General features: G+C 43.1%; 1 protein-coding gene and 1 non-coding gene across 2 annotated transcripts in view; both read left to right on the top strand.

Annotated features, from left to right (window-relative positions):
* The window catches only part of LOC119950242 (RING1 and YY1 binding protein), a 113,008-nt gene extending 102,405 nt beyond the window's left edge, over positions 1 to 10,603 (top strand). Inside the window, exons 3-5 of the mRNA XM_038772434.1 lie at positions 2,454 to 2,630; positions 2,765 to 2,863; positions 6,806 to 10,603. Of these exons, the coding sequence (XP_038628362.1) occupies positions 2,454 to 2,630; positions 2,765 to 2,863; positions 6,806 to 7,058 (529 nt within the window). The 3' untranslated portion in view covers positions 7,059 to 10,603. The remainder of the gene's footprint in view (positions 1 to 2,453; positions 2,631 to 2,764; positions 2,864 to 6,805) is intronic.
* A 4,210-nt stretch (positions 10,604 to 14,813) lies between these two features.
* On the top strand, positions 14,814 to 14,951 carry LOC119920539. The gene has a single exon (XR_005448278.1). It is a non-coding gene; the product is annotated as a small nucleolar RNA SNORA7 (small nucleolar RNA).
* Positions 14,952 to 22,743: the final 7,792 nt, after the last annotated feature.

The raw sequence follows: 22,743 nt of genomic DNA, 5'->3' as shown, positions 1-22,743 counted from the left end.
TGCTGAATAAAGGGCTTTGATGAGCTGTGAATGGGTAAGAAAGAAGCTTCTCTGCCCAGTGGGGGCATGGGGGTACTTAACCACAAACTGAGAAAAAACCCAGGATATCGGTTGCTGAAGAGGTATAGCAAGAGGCAACAATCCAGTTTGGCAGTACTCCGACGTTCTGATGAGAACAACAGTTGCCCAATAAGAAGGATGGCACTTTAAAAAAAAAATACGGTATTTGTTAAGCACTTACTATGTGCCAGGTACTGAACTAAAAGATGGGGTAGATATAATCAGGGTGGACAGAGTCCCTGTTCCACACAGGGCTCACAGTCTTCATTCCCATTTTCCAGATGAGGTAACCGAGGCATGGAGAAAGTGAACTGACTTGCCCAAGGTCACCCAGCAGAAAAGTGGCAGAGCCAGGACTAGATCCCAGGACCTTCTTACTCCCAGGCCCATGCTCTATCCACTAGGCCACACACTTGTTGCACATGAGTGAGTTAAATACTGTCAGTTTTCTAAATGAAGGCACATAGGGTTTGTAATCAGGCAGTAACTTGTTTAAGACTTCCCAACCTGCCCAGAGTCATTAATAAGAAGTAATGCCCTTATGCCTACCTCTAAACCTGAAGCGCTGTGCTACAGTTATTAGTAGTATGTCCACATTTAGCCTGATGGGCACCAGTGAGGAGGAAGTATCAAGAAACTCAGCAATGCCATTATTGTACAAGCTATTGGTTTGGATATTTTTATGCACACGTAAGGAGTGCTATTTAACCATGAAGAAAATGGGGGTCTGCTCCCTATCGGTGAAGGTTCTCACCATCAGCTTGTAGACACCAATCCATTGCTGCACTTAGCGAGGAAAAGAAAATTGTTGAATGCATCCGAGATCTAAATAATGGTAGCCACTTGCAATATCATGGTCAGACAGTGAGACCTGCCTGACAGAGTTCACACAATTGCCGATGTGCTTGGCATCAAGGGCTGGACTGACGGGCATGAGGTTCAAGCTTTCACTAGTGATAAATTCATCGTGTCACAAAAGGTCACTCTAACAACTAAAAGTCAGATTTGGGGAGAATAACAGCTGTAACTGTATGGTGACTTGAGGGGGGAGGTAGAGAGGTGCAACTGTAAGCAAGGACAGAAATAAAATTTTTAAAGACACAGCAAAGCAGCAGCCTTAAACGATGTGGCAAATCTGCGAACAGCGGGTATGTGAGGGAGAAACAAAAACAGTCCTGAGCCTGGTAGATCAGGCATCAGTCTTATCTAACCTCGCTTGTACAACCTGATAAACCTTTTAGTCAATTTTCATTCAACTTTGTTTATAAATTTTATCAGTAAAATTTCTGGTGGTGTAATTTTTTGTTTTCTCTCACCCCAGTTGCAGTGTTCTGACCTTTAGTTCCCTGTATTTCTCCTCCGATTTGTTTTTTTATGCCGGCCCCATGTGCTTAACTAATCGGGAATGTTTTGGAAAATTCTTTTTCAAAAAGTAATGCACTGCACACCTGTTCCATTTTTGTGTGAATGTGTAAGCATTGTGAAAATCACTTGGCACTGCTTAGAATATGTAGACAATAGTGCCAGGAGCCAGTGTCTGTTGGAGATTGGCACTGACATGACTGCTAATGGCATTGTGAGTGAAACGTTTACCTTCGAAAATCATTGCAAGAATTTCTCTCCTGCCCAGGGGGACCAAGTAAATCTTAGTTACCTTTTGTTGCTCTATATGTATTTTCCATGCCAAGCACACAGCTGCAGGGGCTTGCACCCATTCTGCATAATTGTATTAAAAGGAGTGAATGATTATATTCTCTGTTTAACACGTGATCAGTGTCTATTTAGTGAAATGAAATCAGCCTTGTGAGGCAGGCATAGTTGAAAGCCGTCTGTTGGTATAATAATAATGATAATAATAATGGCATTTGTTAAGCGCTTACTATGTGCAAAGCACTGTTCTAAGCGCTGGGGGATACAAGGTGATCAGGTTGTCCCATGGGGGGCTCACAGTTTTAATCCCCATTTTGCAGATGAGATAATTGAGGCACAGAGAAGTTAAGTGACTTGCCCAAAGTCACACAGCTGACAAGTGGTGGAGCCGGGATTAGAACCCATGACCTCTGACTCCCAAGACCACACTCTTTCCACTGAGCCACGCTGCTTCTCTAAGCCTAGCAACCTAAAGAAAGTGTAGCTTCGAACTCTCTTGGAAAACGTTGCTCTGGTTGGATTTGGATTTGAAAAAGGGATGAGGAATTGGGTGTATTGCCAGCACTGAAGTTCAGATGAGTAGGAAGGTATTTTGTATGGAAGGAGGTGCCTTGTATGTTTTTCCAATGTAATTGAACATTGGGATGAAATGTGTCTAACATTGTAAATTGACGCCTAATTGTTTAAAAGCACGATTCTGTACAAACTAATGATGACTGGTCTCTCTCCCCCACCCTTTATAGAAAACCTAGAATAAACTCCCAGTTGGTTGCACAGCAAGTGGCACAGCAGTATGCAACACCTCCACCACCAAAAAAGGAGAAGAAGGAAAAAGTTGAAAAACAGGACAAAGAAAAATCGGATAAAGAGAAAGAAATTAGCCCAAGTGTTACAAAGAAAAACACCAACAAGAAGACTAAGTAAGTTCCCTTAGCCAGCCAGTAAAATTGTCATTTTAAAAAATCAGCTTTGTGCACCCCTTTCCCTGTCCCCACCTTGCAAAGGAATAGATAAAATGTTAAGTTTTTTTTTCTTTTTTCTTCCTCCCATTTAGACCAAAGTCAGATATTCTGAAAGATCCTCCTAGTGAAGCAAATAGTATACAGTCTGGGAATGCTACAACAAAGACCAGTGAGTCAAATCACACTTCAAGGTAATTTGAATGGAGTATGCGAATTTCAAAACGAGTGAATGAATACTATTGTGATTTGGTGGCTCATTGTGGGCAGGGAATGTGTCTGTTAAATTGTTGTGTTATACCTCCCCAAGAGCTTAGTACAGTGCCCTGCACACAGTAAGTGCTCAGTAAAAATGATTGATTGATTGGTGATCTTGTATACCTTTTGGCTACGAGAAGAACAAGCACACCAAGAATTGGTATTGACTTTATTTTTGTAAACCTTGCTTCTGCACAACTCCAGCAAAAATAGAGGCTAAAGGGTCCATAAAGTCACAGGTTGGCTGCATCATTTAGACGTTGGAAATCGTTCAAGCATATCAGTGTATTTTGAAAATGTGTTTCTTTTGTGTAGTGTTTGGTTTGAATTGCCTTTGCACTCCTTACTATGTTTCTCCTTGTTTTCCAACCTTCTTAAGCCATAAATGGGTGGAGGACTCATTGTAGATCATCTGTCTTGAAAGAAATTCAGATTTTAAGAAAGTATTCTGTGCTTTTGAAATCTGAAACCAAATGAAGTTGATGAGACTGAAAGATATAAGCTGATGGCAATGGGAGTATATCAGTTACTCAAGAGATTTCATTAAGTGCTTGCTGTGTGCAAAGCACTGTGCTGGGTGTTTGGGGGTGAGAGGGTGCAATCTAATATTGTTGGTAGATGTGATCTCTGCCCTGAAGGGACTTACATTCTACAGAGAGGCAGCATGCCTAGTGGAAAGAGCACAGGCCCCCCAGGGGTCAGAGGACCTGGGTTCTGATCCCAGCTCTGATCTTGGGCAAGTCACTTAACTTCTTTACACCTTGATGCCCTCATCTGCAGTATGGGGATTCAATACCCGGTCTCTCTCCTACTTAGACTGTGAGCCCCATGTGGAACCTGATGATCTGTATCTACCCCAGCACTTAGTACAGTGCTTGGCTCATAGTAAGCATTTTACAAATACTACAGTTGTTGTTATTGTAATTTTTAAAAATTATTATTATTGTTAAGCACCCACTATGTTCTTAGGAGGGTGTTGGGCTATAGTACCATCTCTGAAGCATATAGTAGGTGCTCAGTGAATGCTTTTGATTGATAGGCTCCCATTGCCATCAATATAAGACATGATCTCAAACCTCAAGTAATTTGCAATTGAACTTCAAATATACTTCAAAGAGGATATCCTGTTCAATACCTGTTCTCCCTCTTACTTAGATTATGAGTCCCATGTGGGATAGGGACTCAGTTATCTTGACTGTGAGATAACTCGATTATCTTGTATCTACCCAAGTGCGTAGCACAAAGTAAGCGCTTAACAAATACCACAATTTTCATATCCTAGGTACAAAAGTGAGCACAAATTTGATAATTAAAATGGAAGCAGGGAATGTCATTTGGAATGGATTGAATGTTAGGCTTGTATTATTTACTATTATTGTTGCTGGGGTAAATTTAGCTTTTTAGGTCCTAAGCTCCCTCTCCAGTGTACTTATAGATGGGTTGATTTCTTCTGGAATTTATAAGTTCATTTCTGACATATTTTAAATGCCAGTGGAGAATGCAGCCAATAATTCAGGTTTCCATATCTAGTAGATATATCCTGTACATAATATTTAGTCACTTTAAATATGTCAGCTAGTAATTGGTTGCTGAATACGGACTCCAGCTTTTTAGATCACTCAAAATATTTAGAATGTTATTAGTTTCTAGACTGTGAGCCAGCTGTTGGGTAGGGACCGTCTCTATATGTTGCCAACTTGTACTTCCCAAGCACTTAGTACAGAGCTCTGCAAACAGTAAGCGCTCAATAAATACGATTCCCGCAACCTTGGTGTCATCCTCGACTCTGCTTTCTCATTCACCCCTCACATCCAAGCCATCACCAAAACCAGCCGATCTCAGCTCCGCAACATTGCCAAGGTCCGCCCTTTCCTTTCCATCCAAACCGCTACCCTGCTCGTTCAAGCTCTCATCCTATCCCGTCTGGACTACTGCATCAGCCTCCTCGCTGATCTCCCATCCTCGTGTCTCTCCCCACTTCAATCCATACTTCACGCCACTGCCCGGATTGTCTTTGTCCAGAAATGCTCTGGGCATGTTACTCCCCTCCTCAAAAATCTCCAGTGGCTACCAATCAATCTGCGCATCAGGCAGAAACTCCTCACCCTTCAAGGCTCTCCATCACCTCGCCCCCTCCTGCCTCACCTCCCTTCTCTCCTTCTACAGCCCAGCCCGCACCCTCCGCTCCTCTGCCGCTAATCTCCTCACCGTGCCTCGTTCTCGCCTGTCCCGCCGTCGACCCCCGGCCCACGTCATCCCCATGGCCTGGAATGCTCTCCCTCCCCACATCCGCCAAGCTAGCTCTCTTCCTCCCTTCAAGGCCCTACTGAGAGCTCACCTCCTCCAGGAGGCCTTCCCAGACTGAGCCCCCTCCTTCCTCTCCCCCTCATCCCCCTCTCCATCCCCCTGTCTTACCTCCTTCCCTTCCCCAAAGCACCTGTATATATGTATATATGTTTGTACATATTTATTACTCTTTATTTTACTTGTACATATCTATTCTATTTTATTTTGTTAATATGTTTGGTTTTGTTCTCTGTCTCCCCCTTCTAGACTGTGAGCCCACTGTTGGGTAGGGACTTTCTCTATATGTTGCCAACTTGTACTTCCCAAGCGCTTAGTACAGTGCTCTGCACACAGTAAGCGCTCAATAAATACGATTGATTGATTGAATGAATGAATTAGTCCAAAGACCTTTTCTTTTTTCTTTTCACATATAGGTTTACAATCAGTCAATCAATGGTGCTTTTTGGGCACTTACTGTGTGTAGAGCACTGTAAACTTGCTTGGAGACATTTTAAATTGCCTCCTAGTTTGAACCTGGAAGTAAAGAAGACCACTTAAGAGATTTGGTTCATGTATGATTTTTCTGCTACTCAGTTTATTGACTGCTGGATAACAATTTCAAAGTCAGACTGCTTTTCTGGTCCCCCACCCCTTTCATTCCCACCAAACCCCTTTATTTTGGAGATGTGAATGGATAGCTGTATTGTTTGTGGTCCTTGAAGGCTTTTTCTTCCACTCCCAGTTCCTCCCTCTAATCTCTTCATACCCTCCTAGTTCCCTTAGTTCAGTCTAATCACTAACATTGTTTCAATACCCCAAATCTTTCAGCCTTTGAATAGTTCTGTAAAATATATGTTAATCAATTAGTGATTTGCGACTAGGTAGCCAGCACCCAGATTAAGATCAATTTAATTTTGAAGTATAAGTATCCATAGATGTGTAAGTTTGGACAAAAACAGAGAAGATAAGTATCTGTTTTGAGCTTCTTATGAAAGCTTTATTCAAGACCAAGTTTAACCAATTCAGGTTATGAGGAGAAAGATGTGAAGCCCAAATGTGCCAACACCTGAGTTTTTGTAATTACAATTTTCCCCTTTAGATATGGTTCCGTAGAATATTTCAATTTCTAAGCCACCAACATCAGAATATATGACACTGACTAGAACTAGGTGGAATTTTCTTACACACACACACGTGCGCGCATGCGCGTGCAGCAACTTTTTGGTTTGGTTTTTTGGGTTCCCACCAACTCAGGTTTTTCTTCAGCTAGTGGTATCCCCTCCTTAGGACTGAGATTTTTTTTTCTCTTTTTTAATTTGTGAAAGAAAGAATTGTATGGACTCAGAAACCAAAGTGGTCAAGATTGCACATCCGTTTGTACTTGAACTTGACCTAGTGGAAATTTGCAAAACAAGCGTTGAGAAAGTTACCTGTCCTATTTCTCTGGGTAATTTCCACCAAGATGGGAAAATAGTGTGAGTCCAGTTAATGTTTCCCTGAGCCTTAGCATAGTGCCAGATATAGCCTTGACTTGGATTCCAGCTCTATTAACTGAATTTTAACGGCCTGTTCACTCTTCCTATCTCCTCCAGGCCCAGGCTGAAGAATGTGGACCGAAGCACTGCACAGCAATTGGCAGTAACAGTGGGGAATGTCACGGTCATTATCACAGACTTTAAAGAAAAGACTCGTTCTTCTTCTACATCGTCATCCACAGTGACCTCCAGTGCAGGATCAGAACAGCAGAATCAGAGCAGCTCTGGGTCGGAGAGCACAGACAAGGGCTCATCCCGTTCCTCGACGCCAAAGGGCGACATGTCGGCAGTAAATGATGAGTCTTTCTGAAAATTGCACATGGAATTGTGAAAACTATGAATCAGGGTATGAAATTCAAATTCTCCACCTGCCCATGCAGCTTCCATCCCCGGCAAATTCTTCCGTGGACGTCGACCTCTTACTGATGCTACCAGGATAGTTTTCTGCTTGCCATGGGCACCTGGCCACCAAGGAGTTTCACACCCTGACGATTACTCTTGACACTTTTATGTATTCCATTGTTTTATATGATTTTTTTTCCTAACAATCATTTATAATTGGATGTGCTCCTGAATCTACCTTTTTATAAAAATCTGCTGTGCACAGTTTTCCATGCACATTAGGCCTTTTTTTGTGTGAGGTTTTGGCTTTTTTGTTTTGGCTTTATTTATTGCGTTCACAAACTCCATCCTTTCAGAATATTCATTTAGTTCTTTCTTCCAGTTATGTGCTATAAGTTTTGATATAACTATATATTTATATGGTTATTTGAAGCCAATACATGGCAACGCTGGTGCTTGATACACTGTGAAGTGAAATAACATTGAACAGTTACAGACCGGGACAGAGCCTTCTATGAAAGTGCTGAAATTAAATTGAACCAGTCTTACATGAAGTGTATTCCAACCTCAGTGGGAATTTGATTCCCCTTCTTTCATGTTTGTCTAATGAGTACTGGACAAAAAAAAAAAAGATATACCTATACACACCTTAGTGCTACTATCTGCAATTACAAGTCTGCTCCAGAGATCTTGCATTCACGACAGACGACAGACTATAACTGACAGATCACAAGTTCTTGTCCGGTGGTAAATGCTCAGTCATTCAAAAGTAACTCAACTGACTTAAAGAATGCCAAGTGTCCATGTGTATTATGGTTGCACATTATTAACATTGCTAACTCCTGCATAATCATTCATAAAAATGTGGTATTCTGTAACTATGAATTCCTTCCATTTTCCAGGCCTGGGTTCATGACTGAGGTGATTTGTTAAAATCTGTGGAGTACCTGTTATTTTTAGGATTCCGGGCACAAGTAAACCTTAAAATGAAACTGTAAGGCTAGAAGCTTGGCAGCTGAAACTTTAGAGTTTACTTGTTCTTGCTTGACATTGCATAGACCTTTTGTAATTAAATTTCTTGGGTCTTTTTTTCCATTCTATTGTAGAAATTGTTGTTGAAATCTAATTCTGTTTGTTTTCTGAAAGCAATTTTTGAACCACAAATGTTATGACATGCTTTTTAATATTTGTAGACATTTCTTGCTGTGGCAACTAAAAGTTGGAAGACATTTTCACGCTAACCAACTGAGCAGCAAGTGAGGTTCAGTGATGGCCAGTGTATTTTGTTGTATACATAAAAATAACCATATGAAACCTATCTCCAAACATCTTAATGTTGCTTGGGTGTTGCCCTTCTGTTTGTAATGGTCCCGTGAAGTCACTAGTCTGAGATGTTTTGAGCTGCACAACCTTTCCTCCCACCCCCCACAGATTTCTTTGGCTTTTTACCCTCTGTCATGTGGCCCATAGTGCTTCTTATTCATTCCAAATACAAAGCCCATTGTTGTTCAGTACATGTGGTCCCGTTTTAGATATTCAAATGTGAGTCATTCCCCTTCAGTTTGGAGTGAAGCAGCAGATTATGAAACCTTGATTTAGTGACAAAAAATAGCTCGTGTACATATGGAGGCAGCTGATCAATTGTAGTTTTCAATTAGCCATCAGGCAGGGTTCCTTTCACATTTACATTCAAACTATTTCTCTAATGTAGACATTTAATTTCTATTCTTGAAGTTCTAGATTCCAAAGCAGTGCCATTTGTTACTCTGGTCCCATATAAAATGGCGTTCCCCTCCTTTAAAATTATGCTTGTAGCCGAGGTGCAAGTGGTAATTACCTTTGAAAATATGTTTTTCAAGTATTAAGAAACCAAAGGAAACTTGATGCTTTCTGAAAGCATTAGCCTCTATTATACATAGTGGTTTGACTAGGAATTTTAAAATTCACATTTTAGGGCCAGTGAACCTTTACAAAGACATTCCTTCTGAAGTTTTAATATTCTTTATATTAAGGGTCTCAGGGAAGGAAAACTGGTTAGCCATATTTATTTTCCAGAGGTGCATGAAAAGTCTATGTCCATTTTACACAAAACAATCTTTAAATGGCACCAAATGAATGTGTGTTGCACTGCTTTCTAAATCAGTTACTGTTCTAAGCACTGTGCATTTTTCAAAATTAGTTTCATGTAAAGTGAATGGACCGCTAGATTAATGGAAAACTGATGAGCCAGCTGCTCAGAGGCTCCTAACTCATTCATTTCAAGTGTCTTGGTTTTTCAGTTTTGCCTCGTAGATAGATAAAGGGTGTCTCTTAAGGATTTGGCTAGTAGAAAGAAAGGGTGGATTGCCTCAAAGGAAATGGGCTAAAGCTCTGCATTTAGTAGCGATTGCAAATTAAAAAGTGGAAGATGTTAGCTAAGCAACCAAAAATTATTGGGTCAGTCTTTTAGCTGTTTGTGTAGTTTCTGTTGAGGTAGTAGGTGCTTTAGACATTTCAGTTCCGAAATTGATTCCACCTCCCCAGGCACATATTCGGATATGGAATTCCCTTAAATTTCTGCATTTGCAGTTTTCCCTACAGTTAGTAGGCAGCACGGAAGAACACAAGTGTAGATTATATGTGTACTCTCACACACACACACACACACACACACACACACACACACACACGTATGAAACGTATATAAAGAGGACCAGAAATACTTGGTATTCAGTGGCACATTAAGCAGATGATAAAAGCACAGTGTTATGCTTGCAAGTTTTAATTTTTACACCAACACACACAATCACACACGTAGGTTGCCTGACTTGCTGATCTTGTAAGTTTTGCAATGAAAAAAGTCACAGCATTTTCACATAGAAAAAAATATTGAATTCGATCCACACATTTTAGTATAAAACTTAACAATTAAAATTCGGCAGTAGCTTCTGTGAGTTTATTTCCACTAAGACATTTCACCTGCTTTATCAAGACCATTCTCAGTCTATTTTTTAAGCCACCATATCTCAAATTATTGAAGATTTGTTCATTGCTGAATATATAATAATCTTTGCTTGTATGTTACCGAAAGTGGTTTTGAGAGCCAACATTTAAGAGTATGACAATGGAGCTGAACAGTTTTTAATGCGCAAGCAGTTCTGTTCTTGTGTATGACTTGTAACCTTAATTTACTGTGTAAAGATGGTTACATTATTTCCTTAGCTTTGTTTGTTGGAGACAAATAGAGAATGCTTGTTTAAGTATGTCAAAACATAATCTTGTGAATTTTTGTTAATGTTATTATACGAGCTATATTTTTCATTTGCCCAGAAAGACAGCTTGTATAACGCTTTTGAAAGTTTCTGCTCTGTAAAGTCTTTAGAGCTGACAGTCTGTTAGGTTTGTTTTATCTTCATGCTAAAGTGTCAGTTGGTGGTTTTGTGAACTGGTCAGAAATTCATAGGTCTTAAATGTTTTGGGGAAAATTTATATTGGGCACTGCTCTTTGTCTAGCAAATAAAAGATGTTAATATATTCCTGTTACTGGCATGTGCACGACTATGTTATTAGAAGCCACTTTATCATTTGCTTTATCTGCTTCAAATAGAAATGTCTATCTAAGAGTTCTGCTTGTAGTTTTTTCACAAATAAAATAGTAAAATGTAAATCTGAAAGCTTTATTTTTTATAGATTTAGACTGTGGAAAAAGAGGCAATCATATGACAACACAAATAAATTAAAATACAAAAAAGTTTGGATGGGTCTTACAAATCTGGCAGGCATCTTTAAATTAAAGATTTAAATTAAATTAAAATTTAAATTAAAGATTAAAATTAAACTGCTAGGTGAAATTTAGAGTTGAGGGGCTCAAGGTGTGGACTTGGTTTTTTTTTTTCCCTCTCAAAGTTAAAATCCATCCCTACTATCTAGTACAGTACAGCCCCTCTCAGTGTCGCACCTGGAGAGTTTCCAGTGCTCTACCAGTCTCAGCTACGGGAGAGAGAGTCAATCAGAGGCATTTCCATTCCTAGCTTAGGCAGTGGCTAGCGAGTGGAAGGCCATCTTCTACAAGGCAAAACTCACCTGTGCTGGGGAGCAGCAGCACGAGAGAGAGTCGAGGGTGGAGACTCAAGTTTACTGCGTGGAAGGAGACAATGGTAAACCTCTTCCGGATTTTTATCAAGAAAACTATGGGTACCCTACCGGAACGATTGCGGATGGAGAGCGGTACGTTCTGGGAGAGATGTCTCCGTGGTGTCACTATGGGTCGGAGACGATTTGACAGCATAAGACAAGATGGTCTTTTGAGGACAGTGATGTCTGATTTGTTCCTAATGGAAGCCCTCAGAAGTCAAATATATTAAAAATGAATGAGAAAGGAATTGTCCAGGACCTGACAGGCAGAATCAGCCAGCTAATGTAGAAAATAATCGTGACCACTTCCATCTTATTTGAAACTTTAAAAAAAAAAACTTGGTCTGTGATCTTGCACATAATAAAGGAGAGCTTTAGCTAAATGCTGTCTCAACCATTTGTAAGCTACTCCACAGCATACTGTCACGGATGCTTCATTGCTAAAATGCACATTGAGGTGCTGGAAATTAGAGAAGGAAATGTCCCTTCAGTCTCTCATATAGAACTACAAGCAGGCTCATTTTCTGGTTTTTGTGCTTAGAATTCAAATGATTGCTCCTTGAAAGTAGTTGACCAATTGAAGCCTCTTTTGGAAGGAATTACCCAAACGTTCAAAAATGAGCCCTTATTTTTGTAAACAGCATTTTGGGGCAAAAGAAAACAGAGATCATGAGTGTTCCCTTAATTTTTGTGTTGCGGCTAGTAAGTCACTAAAAAACTTGACAATTTGACCAAACTTGATGTACTAAAGTGTTTCTTAGGGGGACTTAATATTTCTATATCTTCTAAATAAAGGGCTTAAACATTTAAGGCATAAGGTGACTACCTGGAAACTTACATCTATCGCAGGCATAAGAGATTGCTTTTGTAATTGAATATCAAAATGTGGTCATAAAGATTACTTTTAAAATAATGTAAAAAAGACCGAGAAGCGTAAGGAAGTGTTCTGATTTTGATATAGTAATATGAAATGAGGATTGCTTGTTTTCTTTGGATCTATAACACCCGATTAAATAGAACAACCAAGAGAGTAATAATAGTGATGGTATTTGTTAAGCACTTACTATATGCCAGGCACTGTACTAAGTGCTGGGATGAATATAAGCAAATAGTTGGATGCAAGCAAATAGAGTTGGACACAGTTCCTGTCCCATATGGGGCTCAGTCTCAATCCCCATTTTACAGATGTAACTGAGGCACAGAGAAGTTGTGACTTGCCAAGGGGCAGAGCCAGGACTAGAGCTCAGGTTCTTCTGACTCCCAGGCCCGTGCTCTATCCACTATGCCATGCTGCTTCCCACCATGTAGCTTTTATTGTAGTTAATGGAGTGGAACTCACAAGGGACACAGCTGAAAACTCCCAAAGATAAAGAATTCCATTGGAAGGGTGGTATTTTCTGCCCAGCTGTACAGGAGTGTTGGATTACAGAGAAATCTCTATCATCCGATACTGTGTCCAATCAAAAAACCACCAGAAGAGAGAACATTGTTATTTGGGCAGGCAACAGAAGTGTTTCTTTCATAGAGGACTGTTGATGCTTTTGTCAGAGTAGTTACGTAAATTGCTTTCCTCTTGAGGGTAATGAAAACAATGTTGTTTAATATTTGCATAAAAGCCAGCCCAAACTTTTTTAGTGGCCCAGTACTCATTTGAAAATACTCCAGTTCTGCTTGAAGCAAAGGTTCGTGTTGCTTTTCCAATTGCACTTTGAATGTTGGCTCACTTTTCCCAGCAAGGGTAGGATTTTTTTGTTTTGTTTTTTTTGCTGAGGAGGGGAGAGCCTGTTATCTGGTAGTCCTCTGGCAGTGTAGAAATTTTTCTTGGCAGTTTGGTCTATTTGCCATTTGACTGGACTAATAAGGCTGTGGTGATGGTTTCCAGGTCCGTGCTGTGTCTCTCTGATCGTTGGTGGCAACCATAGCCCCGCATTTTTGGTGGCTGACTGGCCACCTCTTCTGCCTACTCTCTCTCCCCCAACCACCCAAAATCCCTAATTCATTCATTCGATCATATTTATTGAGCGCTTGCTGTGTGCAGAGCACTGTACTAAGCGCTTAATGGCCATGAATTGCAGGATAAACCTTTGTGTTATAAGTGCAGCTGCCGTTAGGCTCACGTGACATTTGTGGCGTCAACTCATTCCCGAATCCAATCCCCTGTGAATACCAAGGGACTACGGTATGTAAAAAATGGTCCATATGGTTCAAATTTGGTGCTGCTGATGTAAGATTTTTATCTGTGTCTGGGGCTGTTATGATTAATGTGGAAGGGATTGCCAGTCATTCATCACAGCCACGTAGAAAGCACTGTCCCGTTTGGTACCCCTGGCGGTTCAAGATTCTGTCTCTCAACGGTCACAATCTTCTCGAGGCTTCTGGCTTGCCAGCTGTTGCCGTCTACCCACTATCCACAGCTTTGTTTGCCACAGCCTCTGGTATTTTGCTTCATAGTATTCTTAATGGTGTCTTTAAAACATTAACTTTGTCTCTCTTGTTTGAGGTAATATCACCTCAGCTTATTATTCAGCAATTATTTGGTTAACCTGCTTTTGTCTGTTCTCAGGTAAACCAGCCAGCGAAGGTAGGCACAGAACAGTGAGAATTACTTTGATGCTGGGGGACTGGGCTTTGCGACCTCAACATTCATGATATTATCCTATCCTTGGATGTGAAGTATCACAGGTGGCAATGAATGAAAGGAGCTCACAGTCTAGAGCCAAGGGTGGCTTCAGACAATTGACTACCTGAGGCGGGGTTAAAACAGCTGCCCACGTGGTGATGATAACAGTTTACACGAAAATTCATTCATTCATTCTATCGTATTTATTGAGCGCTTACTGTGTGCAGAGCACTGTAGCAAGCGCTTGGGAAGTACAAGTCAGCAACATATAGAGATGGTCCCCAATCCACTAGATTGTAATCTCCCTGAGGGTAAGGATCATGTCCACTGATTCTGTTGTACTTCTGTGTTCTGCATGCTATAGGCGCACAAATACTATTGATGGATGGACAACATTGTGTGGCAGAATGCTTTTCTGCTGCCCCACTGATATCTCCTTGTCTGCCCCTTCAATGAGTGCCCTGAGCAGTTTGTCTGCAAGATCCCATCTTAAGCACTGCTAACTGATCCTCTTTGAGAAGGGCAAGGGTATGACCATTTCGAGTGAAGCTCTGAGGAAACAGCTTAGTTTTGTTTTCTGAGCTCTGTCTAAAGCAGTCATTCTCAAATAGGAACTCTTGTTTGCTTGATTCAAGGGTTTTCAGTGGTGCTCTCAGCCCAAATTTCCCAGAGGGCCAGAATTTTATTCTAAAACTAACTTCCAGATTCTTTTTTGCTTCCTCAAGCATGGCTGAGTAAAATAGGTTAAATGACACTGGACCTAGTACATAGCTCTTTATACTAATATGGAAAGGCTCAGACAAAGGCTTTCACCTCGGATACAATCGGTTGTATTTATTGAGCACTTACTGTGTGCTGAGCTCTGTACTAAGCTCTTAGGAGAGTACAGTATAACAGAGTTGGTAGACGTGTTCTCTGCCCACAATGAGCTTACAGTCTAGAGGGGGAGATGGACATTAAAATCAATTATGGACATGTACATAAGTCTTGCCCCTCTCAGGGTTGCACTTGGAGAGTTTCCAGTACTCTACCAGTCTCGGCTACAGGAGGGAGAGTCAAGCAGAGGCCTACCCATTCCATTCGTAGCTTGGGCAGTGGCTAGCAAGTGGAAGGCAATCTGCTATAAGTCAAAACTCACCCATTCTGGGCAGCAGTGGCCTGGGAGAGAGTTGAGGGCGGAGACTCAAGTTGACTGTGCATAGGGTGACAGTGGTAAACCACTTCCATATTTTTATCAAGAAAACTCTCTGGATACACTTCCAGAACAACTGCCGATGGAGAGCAGGGTGTTCTGGGAAAGATGTGTCCATGGTGTCACTATGGGTCAGAAATGACTCGATGTCATAAGACAAGATGACATAATTCTTGTGGGACTGAAGGTAGAGTGGATTAAGGGTACAAGTCCAGTACAAGGGTGACACGGAAGAGAGAGGAAGTAGGGGAAATGAGGGCTTAATCAAGGAAGGCCTCTTGGAAGAGGTCATTTTAAGAATGCTTTGAAGGTGGGGAGAGTGATGATCTGTTGGATGTACAGAGGGAGGGAGTTCCTGGCCAGAGCCAGGATGTGGGTGAAGTGTAGGTGGTGAGGAGGACGAAATCGAGGTACAGAGATAAGATTGGCATTAGAAGAACGAACTGAGCGTGCTGGGATGTAGTAGGAAATCAGGGAGGTGAGATAGACGAAGGCAAGGTGATTGTACTGTACTCCCCCAAGCATTTAGTACAGTGCTTTGAACATAGTAAGCGCTCAAATACCATTGATTGAATGATTGATTATCAACTCAGTAGTTGGTATAGGGGAACCCTAACTAGGATCTTTCCAGCAACGGAGAGCACTGAGATTCCACCAGCTTTCGTAGTCTCTGTCACCTTGAAGATGGTGAGAACCACGTGAAATCTTTGAAATCCCAAGGCGTTTCCTGAGCATTCCATATTTATAGGCATCTGGGCTGTCTTCATCTCCCTCCTGGCGGATCTCGGCTGGTATACCATCCGATAGGGTGCTTTCCTTTTATTCACGGCCCTAACTGTGAAGATGACTTCATTAAATGTTGCTGTGGTAAGCCCATGTTGGCAAGTTACCTATTCAAACCTCATCCTTAGTAGCGGAAGGTGTGTTTAAGGAGAACATTGAGATTGTTCCATCTCTTTATGATTCCCTTCTTGTCTGTGGTGGTGGAGCCATCTGCTTTCTGGAGCAGTGTTTAGGGTAATGATGATGATGGCATTTGTTAAGTGCTTACTATGTGCAAAGCACTGTTCTAAGTGCTGGGGAGGATACAAGGTGATCAGATTGTCTCCCGTGGGGCTCACAGTCTTCATCCCCATTTTACAGATGAGGTAACTGACTTGCCCAAAGTCACACAGCTGACAATTGGCAGAGCTGGGATTTGAACCCATGACCTCTGACTCCCAAACCCATGCTCTTCCATTGAGCCATGCTGCTTCACAAGGGTACACACAGACTTGCCACGTGTGCATGTGCGTTCTCTCAAAAATGTGTATAGGCCTTGTCCACTCAGGTGCCCCTTTCAGGGTGCCTGAAAATCAGATCAATCAATCAATCCATGGTAGTTAGTGAGCATTTACTGTGGGAAGAGCACTGGACTAAGTGCTTGGAAGAGTAATATAGTATTTGTTAAATGCTTACTATGTGTCAAGTACTTTTCTAAGCACTGGGGAAGACACAAGGTAATCTGGTCAGACACACTCCTTGTCCCCCACACAGGGCTCGCAATCCAAGTAGGAGGGAGGACAGGTATTGAATCTCCATTTTACAGATTTGCTCACACAGCAGACAAGTGACAGAGCCAAAGCTAGAACCCAGGCCCTTTGATTCCCAGGCCCATGCTCTTACCACTAGATCATGCTGCTTCTCATAGACATGATCCCTGCCCATAAGGAGCTTTCAAGACTAGAGGGGGAGACAGACATTAAAATAAATTGCAGATGAATAGGTACGTAAGTGCTGTGGAGGTGGGGTGAAAATCCAAGTGCTTAAGGGATACAGACTCAAGTGCATAGGTGACACAGAAGAGTGAATAGGGAAGCCAGGGCTTAAGGCAGGGAAGGCCTCTTGGAGGAAATATCATTTTAGTATTAATCAGTAGAGTTTATTGAGAGCCTACTGTGTGAAGAGTACAGTACTAAGTGCTTGCAAGGGAACAATACAGCAGAGTTGATAGACATGTCCCCTACCCACAAGGAGCTTACAGTCTAGAGGGGAATACAGAAATTAAAATGAATTACAGATATGTAACATGAGTTTTGTGGGGCTGAAGGTGGAATGTCTTTCAAATGCTTAAAGGGTGCAGATCCAAGTGCTTGGGAGACGGGGTACGGGAAATGAGGGTTTAGTCAAGGAAGGCCTCCTGGAGGAGATGGGATTTTAATAAGGTTTTGAAGGTGGGGAGAGTGGTGGTCTGTCATATCTGAAGGGGGAGGGAGTTCCAGGCCAGAGGGAGAATGTGGGCGAGAGGTCAGAGGTGACATAGACTAGATCCAGGTACTGAAATTAGGTTGGTGTTAGAGGAGTTCATTGTGAAGGCTGAGTTGCAGTAGGAGATCAGCACAGTAAAGTACAAAGTGGTGAGCCAATGGCAATCCATCTAAGACATTTATTGAGTGCTTACCATGGGCAAAGCTCAGTAATAAACACTTGGTAGACATGTTCCCTGGTAAAGAGTTTCTGTTTCATGTCAAGGCAGATGGGCAGCCACTGAAGTTTTTTGAGAAGTAAAGAGATGTGGGAAGAGCATCTTTTTAGAAAAATGATCCTTGCAACAAAGTGAAGTATAGATTGGAGACGGGAGGCAGGAAGGTCAGTGAGGAGGATGATGCAGTATTTAAGGTGGAATATGGTAAGTGCTGGGATCAGTGCAGTAGCAGTTTGGATAGAGAAGAAGGGGCAGATTCTAGAGATGTTGTGAAGGTAGAACGGACAGAATTTGGTGATAAATTGAATGTGTGGTTGAATGAGAGAGATGAGTATAATTCATTTAATAGTATTTATTGAGCACTTACGGTGTGCAGAGCAGGATAATGCCAAGGTTATGGGCTTATGAGACAAGGATGTTAGTGGTGTTGCCTAGAGTGATGGGAAAGACAGGGTGAAGGCAGGGTTTGGGTAGGAAGATGAATTCAGTTTGGACGTGTTAAGTTTTGAGGTGTAGATGGGACACCAAAGTAGAGAAGAAATGCGAAACTACAGGAGAGAGAGATCAGGTCATAGGAAGGTAGATAGGAATCATCTGTGTAGAGATGGTAGTTGAGGGCTATGAGAGCAGATGAAGAATGGAAAGAGACTGAGAACTGAACTTTCATTCATTCAGTAGTATTTATTGAGCGCTTACTGTGTAAACTTGAGGGACTTAGAGGAGCCTGTGAAAGAGACTGAGTGGCCGGAGAGATAGGAGAACCAGGAAAGGACAGTATCAGTGAAGCCAAGGGAGAGACTGGAAGCACTTAGGGGTGGCAGAGGTGGAAAAAAACTAGATATATGTTAATTGTCTCTGTTTCTCTCTCTTTCTTTCACTGTCTCACTCTCTCACACACACACCCTCTGCTTCCATTTCCCTCTCTCCCCTTTCACTTTCTCTTTCCTTTATTACCTCTCTCCTTGCCTGGCTTCTTCTTTTGGCATAATCCAGAAGGGTATTAATAATAATGATGATGGTATTTGTTAAGCACTTACTATGTGCCAAACACTGTTCTAAGCACTGGGGGGGGGGGTACAAGGTAATCGGTTGTCCCACGTGTGGCTTACAGTCTTAATCCCCACTTTACAGATGAGGTAACTGAGGCACAAAGAAGTTAAGTGACTTGCCCGAAGTCACATAGCTGACAAGTGGTGGAACCAGGATTAGAACCCATGACCTCTGACTCCCAAGCCCGTGCTCTTTCCACTGAGCCACGCTGCTTCTCTAACTCGGTTCCGAGTAGGAGGAGGGGCAGGAACAGAGGCCAGGGCCGGTTAGCAGGCTGACTGCCCTCTTCTCCCTTCCCAGCTCTGGAGGGAGTGTGGACAAGGGCTGACTCAAAACCTCCCCCCGCCGCTTTCCTCCATGCTTCTCTCCTCTAATCCTCCCTCTTCCCTGCTCTCTCCTCTTGTTCTCCCCTCTTGCCTTCTCTTTTTTCTTTCCCCTCCAATTTTCCCTCTCCTTTCCCATTCCTGCTGGCAGTAACAGCTGCTTGCATGAAGCAGCTATGTGGTGCAATGATATCATCACATTGCATTGGGTATGATGTCACAAATCACCATGACCTCTCTCACCCCACCCTCTGTTCACCAGATCCCTGTTCTCCTTTCTCACTGCTGCCCCAAACCACCTATGCTCTGCATTGCATCTCTTCAGCTCCCTCCCATCAAACTCTCTCCACTCTTCTTCCCCCAAACCCCATCTAAATGAGGCCATGCAACCCCTGCTCCATCTAGGGCAAACTCCCTTCACCCTTGTCCTGTTCCTGGCTCAGTCATAGCTCCTCCTAGCCATCACTGAAATCTGGCTCTCCCCAGAAGACACTGTTTCTCCTGTTCTCTCTCCTGAGGGGGCCTCACCTTCTCCCACACTACCTGCTCCCAACTCACTGGGAAAAGGGGAGGAGTCAGCCTGCTTCTTGCCCCCCAGGCCAATTTTGCACCATCCCACTCTCTTCATCCTTCTCTTTTTTCTTCTTGAAGTCCATGTCATCTGCCTCTCCCACTCAATGGCTAACTGCAGTCATCTTCTATCCCCTGGCTCCACCGCTAATTTTTGGAGTGATTTTTAACAGCTTTCTCACTTTCCATTCATTAATTCATTCATTCAACCATATTTATTGAGAACTTACTATGTGCAGAGCACTGTACTAAGAGCTTGGGAGAGTACATATAATAATAATAATAGCATTTGTTAAGCGCTTACTATGTGCCAAGCACTGTTCTAAGCACTGGGGGGGATACAAGGTCATCAGGTTGTTCCGCGTGGGGCTCACAGTCATCATCCCCATTTTCCAGATGAGGTAACTGAGGCTCCAAGAAGTGAAGTGACTTGCCCAAGGTCACACAGCAGACATGTGGCGGAGCAGGGGTTCGAACCCATGGCCTCTGATTCCAAAGCCCGTGCTTTTTCCGCTGAGCCACGCTGCTGCTTCTACATATAACATTAAACAGACACATTCCCTACCCACAGCTTCTCTCCTCTCCGACACTGATCCATGTGGATTTCAACATCCACATGAATGTTCCTGATGATTCCCCAGTCATCCGCTTCCTCTCGCTCCTCCACTCAGTCTACTTCCTGATCTACCTCACGTCACCCACTCACAAACTTGGTCTCACTCTGGATCTCCTCACCTTTAGTCCCTGTACCACCTCTAACCTCACAAATTCTGAAATCCCACTGCCCAACCACAACCTCCTAAGTGCCTTCTCTCCAACACAACACCCGCCTTCCTGCAAAACTTTTCTCCTCTCCAGTGGTGACCTTCAATCTCCAGACCCCCTCCACTTACTTCAGGCCATCGATCTGGTTTTCAGTCTGGTTTAGTGTTAGCCCATGGAACCCCCACATGTTTTAGTTATTTTTCTTTCCCACCCTTTAATTATCTACAGTGACATTTCTCTAGTGAACTCCTGATCGCTCATACTTCATACAGCAGAAGCAGGGCTGGCTTCAGACGGTAAGCAAGATAAAGTGGTTGACTCTGGGTGACATGTGGCAAGGGCAGCCTAATGCCTCCGATTTTCCCAAGATGGGAGACATTTGGGAGGATCGGGAGGATTTGGGAGGAAAGAAGAGGGGGTGAGCCTGTGAGTTGGCCCTGCCCCTCATCCTACTTGGTCCATGGTTCTGTTTACTCTGGGGTGAGTTCTGCTTTAATGTCAACAGAAGAAGCTGGGTGAGGAGAGAGATAATAAGGGAAAGAGAAAGTGAAAGGGGAGAGAGGGAAATGGAATCAGGGTGTAAGAGAGCAAGAGAATGAATTTATATGTAGTTTTCTTCCCCTTCTGCTACCCCTGTCTGAATGCTTCCAGCCTCTCCCTTGGTTTCACTGACATTGTTCTCTCCTGGTTCTTCTCCTATGTCTCGGGCCGCTCATTCTCAGTCTCTTTCATGGGCTCCTCCTCTGCCTCTCACCTCCTAACTGTGGGAGTCCCTCAAGGTTTAGTTCTGTGTCCCCTTCCATTCTCCATCTATACCCACTCCTTTGGAGAACTCCTTTGCTCCCGTGGCTTCAACTACCATCGTTATGCAGATGCTTCCCAAATCTACTCTCCACCCGACTTCTCTCCTGTGCAGTCTCACATTTCCTCTCTACTTAGATTTGGGACATTTATGGTGGTGCCTGAATTAGACCTCCTTATCAAGATAGCCACTGGGCACATGCAGAATTCTCACCGACTACCCCCCGCCCTCCCTCTGGTGCACTGTGCCTTGTCTTGTCTTATCCTATCAAGTTGCCTCTGACCCATAGCGACTCCATGGACACATCTCTCCCAAAACACTCTACCTCCATCTGCAATCATTTTGGTAGTGTATCCATAGAGTTTTCTTGGTAAAAATACAGAAGTGGTTTATCATTGCCTTCTTCCACGCAGTCTCCACCCTCGACTCTCTCCCATGCCGCTGCTGCCCAGCACGGGTGAGTTTTGACTTGTAGCAGATTGCCTGCTATTTGCTAGCTGCTGCCCAAGCTAGGAATGGAATGGGTATGCCTCTGCTTGACTGTCCCTCTAGTAGCCTAAACTGGTAGAGTACTGGAACTCTCCAGGTGTGATCCACACTGGGGAAGCAGGGTGGCTCAGTGGAAAGAGCATGGGCTTTGGACTCAGAGTTCATGGGTTCGAATCCCAGCTCCTCCAATTATCAGCTATGTGACTTTGGGTAAGTCACTTAACTTCTCTGTGCCTCAGTACCTCATCTGTAAAATGGGGATTAAGATTGTGAGCCCTCCATGGGACAACCTGATCACCTTGTAACCTCCCCAGTGCTTAGAACAGTGCTTTGCACATAGTAAGCGCTTAATAATTGCCATTATTATTATTATTATTATCCTGAGAGGGGTCGTTTGTGGCAATAATTTTTAATTTTATTTCTCCATGGATCCTCTGCTTCTCAACCTGTAGAAAGGAGTCTTTTTTTAATTTAAGCACCAGGGAGCCTTTCCCCCAAACCCTCCTTTTTCTCCTCTCCCCCCCCCCCCCGCCCCTTCCTCTCTCTTTCATCCCCCTCCATTCCTCTCTCCTTGGCTCTTGGGAAAGGCAGAGAATTGTTTGATTCCAGGGGAACTTCTCTTTGTTCAGGGTTTGGCTGTTGGACAGCCAAGAGTGAGGGTCCAGGGACGGATGGTGGGGGGGGGGAACCCAGGCTTGGCTGCACAGAGTGGTAGATAAGCCGGGGAGACCATGGGCTGGAGAAAGTAGAGTTGGAGGGGCCAATAGCTGACTTTAAGGATACTTTTCCTGGCTCGGACCAGGGACACAGAGACCTGGGAGGGAGCAGGGCCACTGAGGCCAGTCTCAGGCTCGGGAGAAAAAGGACCAGGGGATGGAGCTTCAGGAATCACCCAGTAGACTCAACCATGAGCTGTTTTGCAGCCCAAAGTACAGGACCAGGGTTAGAGGTCTAATTAAGTCTGAAAATCACTGTTGCATCACATGGCAAAATAGTGTGATCTGATGACAGCCCATGGAATACTGTGTGTTCTAGGTGTGTCATGCAGTGCCCTCGAGCCTCAGCCAGTCCTGAGCAGAAGTGACGGTCTTGCTAAACAGTGGTGTATGAACTGGATCCATTCATTCATTCATTCATTCCCATTTAGTGAGGACTTATTGGGTGCAGAGCACTGTACTAAGCGCTTGGGAGGGAACAACACAACAGGCAACAGGAGACAACAAGCAGTGTTAAGACATCGTCCTGACCGGCAGGGAAAAGGGATG

Source organism: Tachyglossus aculeatus, chromosome X1, assembly GCF_015852505.1.
Source record: "Tachyglossus aculeatus isolate mTacAcu1 chromosome X1, mTacAcu1.pri, whole genome shotgun sequence".
Taxonomy (NCBI): domain Eukaryota; kingdom Metazoa; phylum Chordata; class Mammalia; order Monotremata; family Tachyglossidae; genus Tachyglossus; species Tachyglossus aculeatus.
The sequence above is the reverse complement of the archived record's forward strand: the minus strand, read 5'-3'. Positions and strand labels throughout refer to the sequence as shown.